The sequence below is a fragment of the Pelophylax lessonae genome (genome assembly GCF_965119305.1).
Source record: "Pelophylax lessonae genome assembly, chromosome: 2".
In the NCBI taxonomy this organism is placed as follows: domain Eukaryota; kingdom Metazoa; phylum Chordata; class Amphibia; order Anura; family Ranidae; genus Pelophylax; species Pelophylax lessonae.
This window is the reverse complement of record NC_138769.1, coordinates 230,757,771-230,774,503: the sequence shown is the minus strand read 5'-3', so window position 1 is coordinate 230,774,503 and position 16,733 is coordinate 230,757,771. Positions and strand designations below refer to the sequence as shown.

The window sequence follows — 16,733 nt, the reverse complement described above, 5'->3', positions numbered from 1 at the left end:
TATTTTTTTTAGAAATAAATATCTGAACAGCGTGGCGTGCATTTGTATTCAGCCCCCTTTACTTTGATACCCCTAACTAAAATATAGTGGAACCAATTGCCTTCAGAAGTTAGCTAATTAGTAAATAGAGTCAACCTGTGTGTTATTTATTCTCAGTATAAATACAGCTGTTCTGTGAAGCCCTTAGAGGTTTGTTAGAGATCCTTAGTGAACAAACAGCTTTATGAAGGCCAAGGAACACACCAGACAGGTCAGGGATACAATTGTGGAGAAGTTTAAAGCAGGGTTAGGTTATAAAAAAAATATACCAAGCTTTGAACATCTCAAGAAGCACTGTTCAATCCATCATACGAAAATAGGAAGAGTATGGCACAACTGCAAACCTACTTAAGCCCCATACACACATACCGATCGTCGGCCGAACGATCGGCCGTCTTTTGTCCAGGGCTGTCGTGTCTGTTGAAAACTGCAAAAGACTGCACATGAATTTTGTCGGCCAACAACAGCCGACTGCAGAAGTGATGTCATGTGATGGTTAACTTTCCGTGTGTTTTTTCTTTTCTGAGCATGCCCAGTCTTGCAAATCTGCTGATTGTCGGCCGAATTTTGTACTGACTGGCGAAAAATCGGCCATTCTGGTGTTGGCCAACAAAAATGTTAATGTCTACACGACAGATTCTTTTCGGCCGAAAGTGCGCTGTCGGCTGTCAGAAGCATCATACTAACAAGCCTACAATCGGCGGATCGGTCGTCGGCCAAATATTTACGGCCGACAATCGGTACGTGTGTACGGGGCTTAAGACATGGCCATCCACCTAAACCGACAGGCCGAGCAAGGAGAGCATTAATCAACGATGCACCCGAGAGGCCCAAGGTAACTCTGGAGCAGCTGCAGAGATTCACAGCTCAGGCAGGAGAATCTGTCCACAGAACAACTATTAAGCATGCACTCCAGAAATCTGGCCTTTATGGAAGAGCAACAAGAAGAAAGCCATTATTGAAAGAAAGCCATAAGAAGTCCAGTTTTGCAGTTTGCGAGAAGCCACGTGGGGGACACCGCAAACATGTGGAAGAAGGAGGTCTGGTCAGATGATACCAAAATTGAACTTTTTAGCCTAAAAGCAAAACGCTATGTGTGGCAGAAAACCAACACTGCACATGACCCTGAACGCACCATCCCCACTGTGAAACATGGTGGTGCCAGCATCATGTTGTGGGGATGCTTTTCTTCAGCAGGGACAGGGAAGCTGGCCAGAATTGATGGGAAGTTAGATGGAGCCAAATACAGGGCAATCTTAGAAGAAAACCTGTTAGAGTCTGCAAAAGACTTGAGACTGGGGCGGAGGTTCACCTTCCAGCAGGACAATGGTCCTAAACATACAGCTAGAGCTACAACGGAATGGTATAGATCAAAGCACATTCATGTGTTAGAATGGCCCAGTCAAAGTCCAGACCTAAATCCAACTAAGATCCTGTGGCAAGACTCGAAAATTGCTGTTCACAGATGCTCTCAATCGAATCTGACAGAGCCTGAGCTATTTTGCAAAAAAGAATGGGCAAAAATGTCACTCTCTAGATGTGCAAAGCTGGTAGAGACATACCCAAAAAGACTTTCAGCTATAATTGCACTGAAAGGTGGTTCTACAAAGTATTGACACAGGGGGTTGAATACAAATGCACGCCACACTTTTCAGATATTTATTTGTAAAAGATTTTCAAAACCATTTATCATTTTCTTCCACTTCACAATTATGTGTCACTTTGTGTTGGTCTATCACATAAAATCCCAATAAAATACATTTACGTTTTTGGTTGTAACATGACAAAATATGGAAAATTAAATACTTTTTCAAGGCACCGTAGATAGGTTCCAGGAACATTCTAATTTTAAGCTAAACCTAGGCAAATCCGAGATTCTCCCAAATGTGATCCCTGAGAAAGATAAAAGGAATTTGGAAGGCTTGTTTCCTTTTCAATAGTAGTCTCAATTGATCATTTGTTTTGGTATTTCCTTAACGGCTAATGTGAAAGATTTATACTTGGAAAACTTTACTACTCTCCTTCACAGGGTTCAAAAAGATTTAGAGGACTGGATTAAGTCCCTCTTCCCTAACTAAAGCCCCGTACACACGTACCGATCGTCGGCCAAACGATCGTCCGTCTTTTGTCCAGGGCTGTCCTGTCCGCTGAAAAGTGCAAAAGACTGCACACAAATTTTGTCGGCCAACAACAGCCGACTGCAGAAGTGATGTCATGTGATGGTTAACTTTCCGTGTTTTTTTTCTTTTCTGAGCATGCCCAGTCTTGCAAATCTGCTGTCTGTCGGCCGAAATCTGTACTGACTGGCGAACAATCGGCCGTTCTGGTGTTGGCCTACAAAAATTTTAATGCTTGCACGACAGATTCTGTTCGGCCGAAAATGCGCTGTCGGCTGTCGGAAGCTTCATACTAACAAGCCTACAATCGGCCGATCGGTCGGCGGCCGAATATTTGCGGCCGACAATCGCTACGTGTGTACGGGGATTAAGAAGGATAGATATCTGTAATGGCTGTATCACCTTGGTTTCTGTTATACATATAAATGATTCTGGTTGTTATCCCTAAGTCCCCAAGATGTACTTCCCTACGATTCGTGCTATGTTTATTAGGTTTGTATAGGGGAGGGGAAGGAAGCTAGACTCGCTTACTCAATACTACAGTGGTTAAAAGACACTGGTGGTTTGCAACTCCTTTATATTCATTTATACTATGAGTCCAATGACCTGGTTTGCATTATTAACTGGAATATGGGGGTGTGGGAGAAGATTTGAGTTCCTTTTATAGAAAATATTAGCAGTCAGAAACTGGGCTATGCCTCCTGACTTCTGAAGCTTTTTAGGGGCCTTTCCAAGTATGTGTCGACCTTATGCTGATTTTGTTTTTTCTCTCCTACGTTCCTTTTCTTCTATGAGTTTTTATGTAAAAATGGTGACCCCTCTCTTTGACCCCTCTCAGATACCCACAAGCTTCCATATTATGCTAGAGCTTGGGGGAAGGATGTGGGATGGACATTTTCAGAGGGGTTGTCTATAATATTGCCAAGCTGGCTCATACTTAATTCCAGGGCTTTTTTTCTCAGAAAATAGGTGCAGGAACTCAACCACGACCAACCACGACCCACCAACCCCCCCCCCCCCTTTTCAGACCACATTAAATAGTGGGTGTAATCAAATTTCACTAACAGTGGGAGGGTCTTAAAGGGGCACTTAATACCAGGAATGTGGGCGAGGGGAGTTAACACACAGAATGCAGAGTTCTGGGTGCCTTATGTACAAAGTTCAGGGGTGCGCTGAATACAGAGTGCAGAGTTCAGCCTTCTTCCACAATCGCTTACCACTGCATCCCCCATCCACATCTCACTTCCACCCCTCTTCAGCTCTGACCTTTGCATGCAACTCCCCTCCACTGCCCCCCCCCCTTAAAAGCTCAGTTCAGCCTTCTTCCACAGTCGCTTACCACTGCATCCACATCTCACTTCCACCCCTCTTCAGCTCTGACCTTTGCATGCAACTCCCCTCCACTGCCCCCCCCCCCCCCCTTAAAAGCTCAGTTCAGCCTTCTTCCACAGTCGCTTACCACTGCATCCCCCATCCACATCTCACTTCAACCCCTCTTCAGCTCTGACCTTTGCATGCAACTCCCCTCCACTGCCCCCCCCCCCCTCTTAAAAGATCCATCACCTTCCACATGTCTTACTTCTGTTGCTGTATTAAACCGCAGCACCCAGCTAGCTCTAGTACTTCCCTGCACACTGTAGGTGGCTCAGCCTCTCTCATTAGCAGGAAGATCATTCAGTGGTTGTGTCAGCATCCGCACTATACCCTAAGCACCTGCATCTCCCTTGTCCCCATCCTGCACTCAGTGAGAACCACTCAGGAGATCAGATCTGTGGGAGCCATTGGGAGACAAGCTGTCACTTGTAAGCACAGAAGCTAGACTTTTGTGTTTACAAGTGATAGTGGTGAGGAGGGAGCAGAGGACCTGAGCCAAAGGTGGTGGAACTGAGTTCCACCAAGTTCCAGCTGAAAAAAAAGCCCTGCTTAATTCATACAGATGTATAATTCAGCGTTTGAAATAAATCAATAAAACCTTGGGATGCCATCATGCACATTGAGACCAGACAACTGTGGGAGCATAGGCTTATCTATTATCTAGTTATAGCTGAGTGAAAGCGCATTTTTTTTGTATTTTATTGTTTTCAAAAGTAAAATGTCATAATGGGCCTATGTTTTCCATTTTCTATGATGTTTTGATGGAGTGTGGTATGCAAAGAGATTAACAGTCACCATTTACTCTGGTGAAGTTCCAGTTGAGCTGGAGGATTATTACACAATCTGCTTTGTTTGACCATCTTAATAATTTAATAATTTAACACTATAGGGACAGTTTAAAACAATTTGGGTGCTATTGGGTGTGGAGCAATTTCTTTAATTGAGAAACTCTAGAAGGCCATTTTTCACTTTTGGTTGGCATTATAAAAGTAGACTTTGCACATAGCTGTTTACGTGAATGATTGCATATTTGAATCTAACTTTTATTTATTTAATTATAGCAAAGTTTTTTTTTTTGCTTTTTTCATACCCATTAAATATTTATACAACTGCTGATGTCTGGGAGTTTAGGTGAACTTTATTAGGAAGTGCAGAATTTTTTTGGTCTCATTTTGTTATTCATTCTAAGATGTAAGAATCCTGCTTTAAGTTTCTGTCTTGATGGTATAGGGCCCCTGCTTAGTTGTCTTGTTGTCCCCAACAATTTCTGCAGTGTGCTGGTGGAGGTGTGGGGTTGCATTACTACCTCTGGTAGTAATGCCCCAAACTTTTCTGGAAAGAGGTGTGAGATCTTATAAGGTCATATAAAAGATCCTCTGTACCACACTCACTGAATGCTGCAAAAAGCTTGATACCATGATTATGAGAAAAGAGCAGGGCCTCTACATTAAGGAAGTGGCTTACTAGAGTTCAGGTTACTGTGGAAGCAAAGGAATGGGTCCATAAGGTTAAAGATCGTTATGAGCTTTTTTTAATAATCTTAGGCTTCTTGGATTGAAATCATCTCCTCTACAGCTTATAAAATAATCATGTCAATGGGACTTGACATACGGGACTTTGTCAGCGGAGGTCTGCTGTAGGACGTAACGTGTACAGGAGGAGGAGCCGTGTTTTGTGACGTCACCCGCTGTTATACGACAGATCTGTATGTGCTATCTGGCCGCTCAGCGGTGTTAATGATTTTTATGCTGGGAACAGGAGGAGGACCTTGTAAGTTTTATTCAATAAAGTGAGATTGTTATCAGCATATGGAGAGTACCTAGATTATTTTTATCTTTTTCATTCTGACGTGGCTGATTGTGAGCATTGGAGCTGCCGGGACCCTTTGAATCTGCTTTCTCTCATCCCCTGGATAGTGGAAACAAGCGTGTATTGACTTTCCTGTGGATACAGGGGTCAATTACCTGAGGGGAGTGAGCAATCTATGTGTCTGTGATAGGCTCATTCATGCATGGGATCTGTGCATTTGAAATCCTGACACTGGGATTCTACTACTTTCCCTGGACAATTTCCTTTTGGGCTTAGGACTTTTTATTAATATAAGAGCTTAATGGTGCCTTATTGTTTTATGTACATTTGCGCTGCACTGTTTGTATTATAGTGATGGTTTATGGGGCAAAAATTATGTGAAATTTTTCCTTGGTGTTCAGCTTGCAAAATTTTTTATATTGTTCATTTTTCATTGATTATTATTTGGAATTGAATATATTTGTTTAGGGTTGCAATGACTGAACTATTTTTTAATGTATTCTATATTTTGTATGCATTGTTCTTTAAATAATACAGAAAATATTTATATTTTCCCCTGAGGCCACTTACCAGTGCTGTTCAGATTGTTGAAAGGTGGAATTTCTACTCCTTGAAGTGGTTCTAATTTGGAGGAATGATCAACCTGCGATGAATTATTGGAATCAGACAATGGAAAGTTAAGATCTTTGATATTGTTCCCATTTGCATTAGGTATACCGGGGTAGGTGGCTTCAACACAAAAATCTGCAAACTTTGGTGACCCTGGATCAGAAGATGATGTTGGAGAAAAATAAGGATCCTCTGTCAGGCGAACATAAGGATGACTACTGTGAACAGTACTTATATTACCCAGAGAACCAGTAAACAGGGAGTCTTGTTGATGATTACCAACACATTTTTGTTTCTCAAAACTAGATGCTAAATCCTTTTGAATATGGGGGAACACATCTGATGCTCCAATCACCTGCTCAGACATGAAAACCTGTCTCTGAAATTCCAACGGTGTAGATTTGGTGTGTATTAATGGTGCATGTCCACTGTAACTTTTTCTGTATTCAGTACATGATTGAGGAGAAGGATTTTTTCTGTTGCTGAGATTTTGAGAAGTATTGCGCAATATTGTCCGTGGAAAAGGTTGCGGCATAGGTTGTGTTTCTGATGTCTGCATGTCAACTGCATTTAGTTCATCATAACTTTTAAACATCTTGGTTACTGAAAAGGGTTCCATACAGCTATTAGAATTATTTCCACTACTGATGGCTGTTGTAGTTGAATTCCACAGATGTGTGCTTATTTCTTCTTCCATCATGCATTCTCCTGTATGACTTTGAACAAAAGGATGTTAGTAATATAGGTGTGCACAATGTTTAAAGTTTAATGTTTAAAATGAATATATTTAAAGGTATCAAATCTGGTTCCCATAACCTTTCAGTAAAATGTTAGTTTATAGATATACATTTTTTATAGTGACCCCTACTGTGTTTTACTGCTATCGTGACCTACTGTACAGTAGTGAGATAGACCAGACAAATCTCCCACAGTATTAAAGACAGAAATAAACATGCCTTTTTTTGGTTAGAGCCCACCTCCAAGAAAAGGAAAAAAAACCTCTTGCAGCGGGGCTGCCTCTGCAATGCAAGGGTTAAATGTTTATTTCTAGGGGACAAGATAAGCCGTTTTACTTATTTAATCCACCACTCCCCTGGCACATAGCGCTCCCCTATGCTCGGGCAATGGACTATTCCTTGACATCCATACATCCAGTGCAGGGTTATGGTCTCTGCATCAGTCTTGAGGACATCAGAGGCATCTGACTGCCAGAGCATAGGGAAGAGGAGGATGCAGGGACTGGTCTTGCAGTGTGCAGAGGAGCCTGTGGGAGTGGAGGATCAGGGAAGTAAAACTGCTTTATCAGTCAAAGCAAAGATTTGCTGTTTTTACAAAGCTTACAGTTCAGCTTCAAGCATTATTTTTTTGGTGTGCTGGGGTAAATGCCAGTGCTCAGTGCCAGTGCTTCCTGTATGCTTAGATAGGGACTGAACTGTTGTACGTGCCAAAGACCACCATGTCAGAGGAGAGACATCTTGCAGAGAAACTGAGGCTGCACAGGGACCACTAAACTCGAGCGAAGTGACACAGTGGCTGCCATTCCAGAACATTGGAGGACACCTTGGTTGCTGGTTGAGCCTGCTGCCTGACTGAGGACCCGGACGATGAGCACACTGACCAAGGTACACTTTGTCAGTGAGCAGAAGAAAATCCTCTTACAGACACAGAGTGGTGAGAGGCGGCTGGCCAACCCTGCATTGCACTTTGCTAAAGGAGGGACAGAGTTATCTGTAAGGAGTACAGTGGCAGCGCCTGCTTTAGTTCCTAAAGGGACACTACCTCAAGTTTTCCACTATTACAGGTGGGCCCTACAAGCTGGCCAGCAGAAGAAATAGGGTAGCATACTACTAAATGTTGACTGGTACCACTGCCAAAAGTAGTGCAGGAATTACTTTTGGAAAATGGGTGCGGCACCGCAAAGTTGGCGTTGCACCGATTGGGGTGCTCCCATTGCCGGAAATACCTGTCAAATCGCATGTCAAATTGCGCCAATGTGAACTGGGGCTAAATGTGGTTTTATTACTTATTGATCCTGCCAATAGACCTTTTATTATTCCACTTCTTGAAAGTGGTTCTAAAGTTAAAACATTTTTTACCCTAAATTAGAACTAAAGGCAAAACGTTTTTGTTTTTGTTCAAGATAGAGTAAGGGAGGGTCATAACCCCTGTCATTTTCTTTTTTGTGCCATCTGTGTCTAATTGAGGAGATTTCCCTTCACTTCCTGTCCCATAACCAAACAGGGTGATTTCAATAGACATTTTTGCATGAAGCTGCACAGATATCTTTGAAGTCGCCCCCAGAGTCAGACTTAAATGCGTCTTTGATTTCAGATGAACTTGCACGATTTCAAAGCTGTGTTCAATGTGAACGAGGGCTAAAGCAGGGACTTGGAAAAACAAATACTGCTGTATTAATACTAATGACAGACTGTATCATAGATTACTTTTTTAATATGCCCATATTTACACTTTAATTTGCAAACATATGCAAGCCTACAGATCACTGGTTGTCAACCTTTGACCTATAGGGGGCCTCAACTGCGGTCTCTGACATAACCAAAGGGCCGCACATATTGGGGTTGATTTACTAAATCTGGAGAGTGCGAAATCTGGTGCAGCTGTGCATAGAAGCCAATCAGCTTCCAAGTTTTTTTGTCAAAGCTTAATTAAACAAGCTGAAGTTAGAAGCTGATTGGCTACCATGCACAGCTGCACCACATTTTGCACTCTCCAGTTTTAGTAAATCAACCCCAATGTTCAATATATGTAATGCTTGAGAGGACTTTTAGAGACTGCAGACCTAATCGAAGAACTAATGATCAGAATGTGGACAGCAGACACATGTTTGCTGACATCCACCGCCCCATAGGGTGGTCGGATCGGGTCCACCTGAAAAATGGACAGGTGGATCGTTCTGCTGGTGTGAAAGGGGCCTTACTGTGGATGATGAGAGATGAGACATTGCTGTTATTGACCCCACCAAAGCTCATGACAATGTACTTTGCTGATAAAGAACATCAGTTAACATGTTTTTTTTTTCAAATCAGCAAACCTCTGTGTCCTGTAATGAGTACTTTCAACAGTCAGAAGCGCTAGTTATCAAACCCTATAAAAGGCCTTGTCCAGATGGCACAACTGATCCTAAAAATAAAAGTTTAAAGTAGAACTATAGTCAAAACTTTTTTTTTTTTCATTTTGGATAGAGTAAGGAAGGGTTATAACCACTGTAATGCCTCGTACACACGTGCAGATTGTCGGCCGAAAAGATTCGGCCGCCGAACGATCGGCCGATTGTAGGCTTGTTAGTATGATGCTTCCGACAGCCGACAGCGCACTTTCGGCCGAAAAGAATCTGTCGTGCAAGCATTAAAATTTTTGTATGCCGACACCAGAGCGGCCAATTGTTCGCCAGTCAGCAGATTTGCAAGACTGGGCATGCTCAGAAAAGAAAAAACACAGGGAAAGTTAACCATCACATGACATCACTTCTGCAGTCGGCTGTAGTCGGCAGACAAAATTTGTGTGCAGTCTTTTGCACTTTTCAGCGGACACGACAGCCCGGGGCAAAAGACGGCCGATCGGTCGGCCGACAATCTGCACGTGTGTACGGGGCATAAGGATTATTTTTTTGCCATCTTGTTGAAGAATACCATAAGAGAATAAAGGGATTAGACCTGACCATTGAGAAACTTTATGAACAATTAGAGACACATTTGGACACCCCAAAATTTATTAATTTGGAAAACAATATAAAAAATCAATTAGATAAAAATATCAAACTGAACATCAACAAAAAGGAGCAAAAACTCTGTAGGGACAGAATAGCCTTCCGTGACAAAAAGGCCTATAAATGGCATCAACGACAAACACAACCTCGCCCTAAAAGACGCGATTTAACCAGAGCCGATCATAATTTAGGCTCGAATTCATCTATAAACTCTTCACTGTCTTCATCTTCACTGCCCACTCTTAATAGGGGCAAACAAGTGAAAACAAAAAGATCCTTTGCCCAAGATGACAACACAAATGCGAGTAAACGCCCCCCAACTCCTTCAGGGCCCCCACTCCCATCAGATACACGACGTTTAGCTCACATGAACTTACCGGTTAAAAACACACTAGAAACCAAACACATAGCAATTACAGATACCACGCATGCCATGGCCGCAGATAACACGGATTTTGAGGATCACTCATGAAACTCAACCTCTTCTAGTGATGACAGTGATATCATTAATCTTTCAGATTACATTCTGTCACCAGCCCAAATATCTTTACTGCGTAAAGGCCTCACTTTTTGTCCCACCACTGATATAGACAAATTCACTTTCAAAAAAGATCTAAATCTATTTGCTCGAAAAATTCTCTTACAAAGTCAACACGCTCAGAAACATAACCCTAAACTACTGCAACCCAAAACCAAAAAATTAGAAACGGAAGCTTTAGATACACTAATTGCCTTACTAGAGGAACAAGACGGTTTAGACCTAATAGACAGGATCGATTTGGACTTGTTATTAAACGAACATCCTCAATCTGGCGTAACAAACCGCTTTCAAAAAAAATCGGACAAATTTCCTGCTCTAAACAGTAATACCAATCTGGCAGCTTTTGTCATGTTGGTATCCCAAGATATTGAGAAAATCAAACTTTCTCCTCAGACTCGAGCTTCTAATCTCAGTCTAGAAGAAAACCAGGCACTTACTGCTCTCACCAAACAATTACAATTGACTATTAAGCCCTCCGACAAGGGGGGCAATATAGTCGTTATGCATAACCAACAATACGCCAATATGTGCTGGAAAATTCTTAATAACTCAACTTGGTATCACAAAATATCCAGAACAACCATCGATAAGTATTTTGCAGAATTCTATGCCTTGGTGGACAATGGTTACTTAACGGGTTGCATAGATAAAACCACTTGGGATTATTTGAGAATCAAATTCCCTACTATTCCTACCTTTTATAGTTTACCTAAAGTCCACAAAAATAAAAACGACCCGCCTGGACGACCCATCGTCTCGGGTAGGGGCAGTATATCAGAAAACTTAAGTAGGTATGTGGACAGCAAACTGTATCCATTCGTGCAAACTCTTCCTTCCTTTGTAAAGGATACCATACACCTCCTTCAATTGTTGGAGGGCATGTCGATCCCTGCGGATGCCCTGCTGGTGGCTATAGATGTTGAAGCACTATACAGCTCCATCCCCCACCAGCAGGGTATCCGCACGGTCGCACATGCCCTCACACAATCCAACTCAGATTCCCCAGCCACACAAAAATTTATTCTACAATCACTTGAATACATTCTTACTCGTAATGTATTCTCTTTTGATGGTTCCCATTTCCTCCAGGTACAGGGCGTTGCGATGGGGACATGTTGTGCCCCATCGTACGCCAACCTGTACCTGGGGGAATGGGAACGTTCTTTCCTCTCTGAGGAACAACATTTGAAATACACTCAGCACATATTGGCCTGGCATAGGTACATTGACGATGTACTCATTGTCTGGACAGGCAATGAGGAATCACTTCTAGACTGTGTTCATTCTATGAACAGAAACAATTTCAACCTCTCATTCACCCTTAGTTACAATAGCAATTCCATTGACTTCCTGGACATCACAATCAATAAAAATCAATTAGGAAACATTACTACCACACTATTTAGAAAACCCACCGCTGCCAATACAGTACTTTACGCAACTAGTGCTCATCCAGCTCCTTTAATAAAGTCTATCCCTTACGGGCAATATTTGCGACTTAGACGCAATTGCTCTGAAGACCCCATTTTCAAGTTGGAAGCAGATAAACTTAGAACAAGATTGACCTCTAGAGGCTATACACAAACTTGCCTTAAAAAGGCCTATCGTAGGGCCAAATCGCAACAACGACAAGATCTCATATTTAAAAAATCGATTAAAACTTCACGTGACAATAATCAGATCCAACATCAGGCACGTATTATAACCTCGTACACGAAACAACATGACAGAGTTTACAATGTCCTTAACAAATACTGGCACTTACTCACATGTGATCCACATCTTAATCCCTTTGTTACTGACCAACCGGCGATAACTTATCGCAAGACCCGTTCACTCAAGGACAAGTTAGTTAAAAGTGAATACACAGGTGAATTTCGCCAAGATCCATGTAAACGCCTAGGAACTTTTAAGTGTGGAGGGTGCAATATATGCCAATACATCTGTACAGACCCCAATATAATTTTGCCTAATGGTTCCCCATACAGACCTCTACATTTTTCCAATTGTCAAACGATAGGAGTAGTCTATCTCCTCCTCTGCTGCTGTGGATGTTTTTATGTCGGGAAAACGAAAAATGAATTCCATAAACGAGCTCAACGACATATTACATGTATGCGCCAACGCAATCCTGATCTCCCTCTTGGGAGACATGTCCTGACCACACACAGCGGCATTTTCCCACGCTGTTTTTTTGTCATCCTTGACCGTGTGCACCCCAGCAGCAGAGGAGGAGATTGGGACAAAACTCTTTTACAGAGGGAATCCAGATGGATCCATAACCTTAGAGCTACCATCCCCCCAGGACTTAATGAAAACATTAGTTTCAAGCCCTTCCTTGAAGGGTTCTCATCAGGGGGATGGGATCCATAATCTATCTGTGGTTAAACGACAATACTATGAGGTAATGCTCTTCTGTGCAATATCTGCTTCATTTTAAAATTACCAAAAGTACATATATACCCATTGCATTTTGGACACTATTTCACCTTTTTTCCTCCCTCTTGAGGACATTATCCTATGCCAATATCCTGGGGGTAATGTCTTTAAATGTAATTCATGCCTCATTTTAAAATTACCATAACACATCCACATACCCATAACATATGGGATAGGATTTCTTTTCTCCCTCCCATTTATATATATAGAATAAATTAATTTTTCCACATCACATAATATACAAGCACCACTTTGTGGTCACTCAATATACCCTCCTTGCAGTAGCTTTTTGCTCCGGTTTTTTATTTGAGTGCCATTTCAAAGTATCCAATATCAATCCATATCTTTTTTCTATATTTGCCTTTTCTTCATGTAAATATGTGGCCATTCAATACACCTTCCTTGCAGTGGTCTTTTGCTCCTGTCCCTATTGAATGCTATTGCAAAATATCCATTATCAACCTACATCCGTTTCTTTATTTTTGTATCTTTGTGTAAACATAGAGTTTGCCTTGTTTATATGTCTATAGTCTTGGCTTTGTCCCCTCAGCTGCAGCCAAATGTCAGTGACACTGTATGCTTCCCGTACAGATTCTCCCCCCGGCGCACATGGGGGCGTTCCTCCGCCCCGTCACCGGTCACCTGATCCCGCCGTTGGCGGAGATTCAGACCCGGACATTGTGCGTCGGCGTGCCCGGAACGCACGCCGCGGCCAACCCTGTGTGGGCGGCGTCTGTGCGCTCCAGACACGGGGGACCTCTATTGGTCCGCACTCGCCCTGGGAGGAGACTGGACGCAGGCTCCGGCGCATGCGCCGGCGTACTTAATGGCGGACCGCGCTCTATTCAGAGCGCGCCGCCATTACTCTTATGCACAGACCTACACAGGTAAGTTACTTTCTCCCTGGATTTTCTAAACTGCTCTTAGGACCCGCTTTTGTCACAATACTCTGGTTAATATTTATTCCTGTTATTTGGGCACCCTTTGAGACTGTTACTGGGACTATTTTCCCTTTACTTGGCTATTCCTATCTCTGATTCCTAGGATATCTGTTCTCCGCCATTGAACTCTGGCTAATATTCATTCCGATACCTGGGCACCCTTTGAGACTCTTACTAGTACCACTTTTTCTCTTATTCAGTAACTTCTATCCCAGACTACACACTGCTTCCATATTCCTCCTTACTACTCAGCTTTTTCCCTACTTAGTCTTTTCCTTTTTTCCTACCAACTGCAGTACTCACGTTGAGAAACGAGACCTTTTTCTACCTTTGCATTTACTCCCTATCTATTTACCCTTTGATATCCCTCATGATTTCAGGCTTGACATATTCCATGTCAACAGGGATGCATGGCTGGACACGTCCCAGCATCATAAATCCATCAGGGGACATACCTATCCTACTACTATTTTACAGGTATTCTGTACCCATAATATCCTGTCCTACTTTCCCTTTTATTTTCCATGATAGACAGACTTCATTGAATTTCTCTTCTATATCTTTTCATAACTTTCTAGATGACCTGTGCGTTTCTGACCTCACTCTGGAGATCCTCGTGGGACTTTCTGTCCGTGGAGCTCCTTTCTCACTGTCATTTGCCATACCACTGTGTATTTGGCTTACAAATATTGAAATCTCCCCTGGAAACCCATACAAATATTAACATATTGCTTTAGTCTATCTTGTATAGACCTAACTTGATTAGCATATACTCTTTGCGGCCATAGTCAATTGAAGGCCTTTTTCTCATCCACCAAGGCCCATCCTTTTGGTCTCACGTCCTGGATTTCACAGAGGTCTTACATATCTGGTACGTAATTATAGAGGCATTTTTTGCCCCCCCTCTTTTTTACATCTAAATACGACAAACACTATGTATAATGAATTATGTGTTACATTGCTTTTAACATTGTGTAATACATGTTAAATTTAACCTCATACTCATTCTTTGTATTATACTCATTGTTACCTTTTATGCTCCTAGTCTGAGCTCTGGTGTTTTGTGGACCATTGAGAAAGGCATTTGGACCGAAACGCGTCTAGTCCGATCCAGACACCTCAGACCCTCCTGGTTCCAAGACGTATCTATGACCTTGTTTTTATCATATACTTTATATGTGATTATGTATAATTTATCTTTATCATATGTGAAATAAAATTTATATATTTTCATACTCAAGTCCTGATTCTTGCCGTTGAAAGTCCCAATCCTCAGGGGTTATTGTTGTTCCATTTTTTTGCCATCTGTGCCCCATTGGGGAGATTTACCTTCACTTCCTGTCCCATAGCCAAAACAGAAAGGTAGAGGAAATCCCTGCAATATAAGGGAATCCTTTGGGGACCGCAATATAAGGTAACCCTTTGGGGACCCCCAGGCCACCAGAACGAGTGTCCCCATTGAAGAATTTCCCCTCTTCTACTTTTTTATGGGACAACTCGAAAATTGTGATTTTCTTTCACTTTCAGTGCCAATGGTAAACAGGACAAATAAAAAGGGAGAATCTCCCTGATGGGGACACAGACAGCAATAACAACTGACAGGTGTTCTAATCCCTCTCTACTCCATCCAAAACCTAAAACAAAGTTTTGCCTTTTAGTTATGCTTTAATTGCAGGGATCAGTACAGTTAAGCTGCCCATAGGTTTGGTATGACCATGTAAAGTACTTACCCATCAGACAGTCTGATTAAATCATGTACATCTTCGGAGTGTGATATATTCCTATATAACTGCAAATAAGATAAAAAATATATATCTGTGATACAAAAACTCCTATTTACTTGCAATTTAATTAACAACAATATTTAAACATTACATGGTGACAGGTAAAATGAGATGACCTGCTTGAAAAGATCATAAAATCATTGCAGCACTGACATAGAATATTAAAATGTAATGGAATAGGGAACTATTGAATATTCAAAGTATCTTAAGAGACATATTGACATATTGAAACATTGCACTTGGTAATGCATGGCCAGCTCTGTTCAGTATGAAGATTACAATATAGGGCACATCTGATGATAGAACAGGGCTAGGTAGCTCATTAAGGACCATTAGAAGGAAAAGATGAGATGGTTGAATTGTTTGATGTTTTCTGCATACATATTCAAATATAGGTCTCTAGCACATGAAGGGCCTCTACAAAGCTCAAGAGGGAATAAAAGCACATTTCACTACAGATCACATTATTCCAAGAAATGAGGCTGTTTTTAATCTCAGGAATAATTTTATGAAATATGACTAGTTCTGAGGAAAAGTCAAGGTTGAAAACAAGCAGCAAGGAGAATCGCAAATTGACATTACAATGTTCTAACAAAGTGTACAGAGTATTCATAATACCCCATTCTAAACAGATTGAAGAACAAATCTCAACTGTTTCAGCTTGAGATGAAGTGTGCTTTTTATTTAATTTTAAAAGACCACTTTATGTTTAGTGAAGTTGTCCGTTAAAGCTTACCCCGGCAGTGTAACCTACATAGCATTAGGCTTGCCTATTGCCTGTGAATTCATACTTACGTACGGTACATAATTTGGGTCAAAGTGCATGATGTTCCAGACTTCTTTTTTGGCCATACTCTGATTGAATTTTGACCAGTTACTGATGAACCTGGTGAATTTCGCTTTGTTGGTTGCGCTGTCAGCCCCCTCTGACCCCAAACGCTTCGTGTGTTGCACTTTCAGCCCCCATTGACTACACACGCTTCACAGGTTGCCCTGTAAGCCCCCTTTGACCCCGTACGCTTTGTGTGTTGCACTCTCAGCCCCCTTTGACCCCGCACGCTATGTGTGTTGCACTCTCAGCCCCCTCTGACCCCACACGCTTTGTGTGTTGCACTCTCAGCCCCCTTTGACCCCGCACGCTTTGTGTGTTGCACTCTCAGCCCCCTCTGACCCCACACGCTTTGTGTGTTGCACTCTCAGCCCCCTCTGACCCCACACGCTTTGTGTTGGCACTCTCAGCCCCATCTGACCCCACTCACTTTGTGTTGTGCACTCTCAGCCCCCTCTGACCCTACACGATTTGTGTGTTGCACTCTCAGCCCCCTCTGACCCCACACGCTTTGTGTGTTGCAC

The 16,733-nt window shown here is 42.1% G+C and overlaps 1 protein-coding gene across 1 annotated transcript in view; it reads right to left on the bottom strand.

Moving 5' to 3' along the window:
- PTPN22 (protein tyrosine phosphatase non-receptor type 22) overlaps positions 1-16,733 on the bottom strand; it is a 230,343-nt gene that overhangs the window by 35,811 nt on the left and 177,799 nt on the right. The window contains exons 12-13 of the mRNA XM_082246091.1: positions 15,327-15,385; positions 5,910-6,664 (exon numbers count right to left, since the gene is read on the bottom strand). Coding sequence (XP_082102217.1) covers positions 5,910-6,664; positions 15,327-15,385 — 814 coding nt within the window. The remainder of the gene's footprint in view (positions 1-5,909; positions 6,665-15,326; positions 15,386-16,733) is intronic.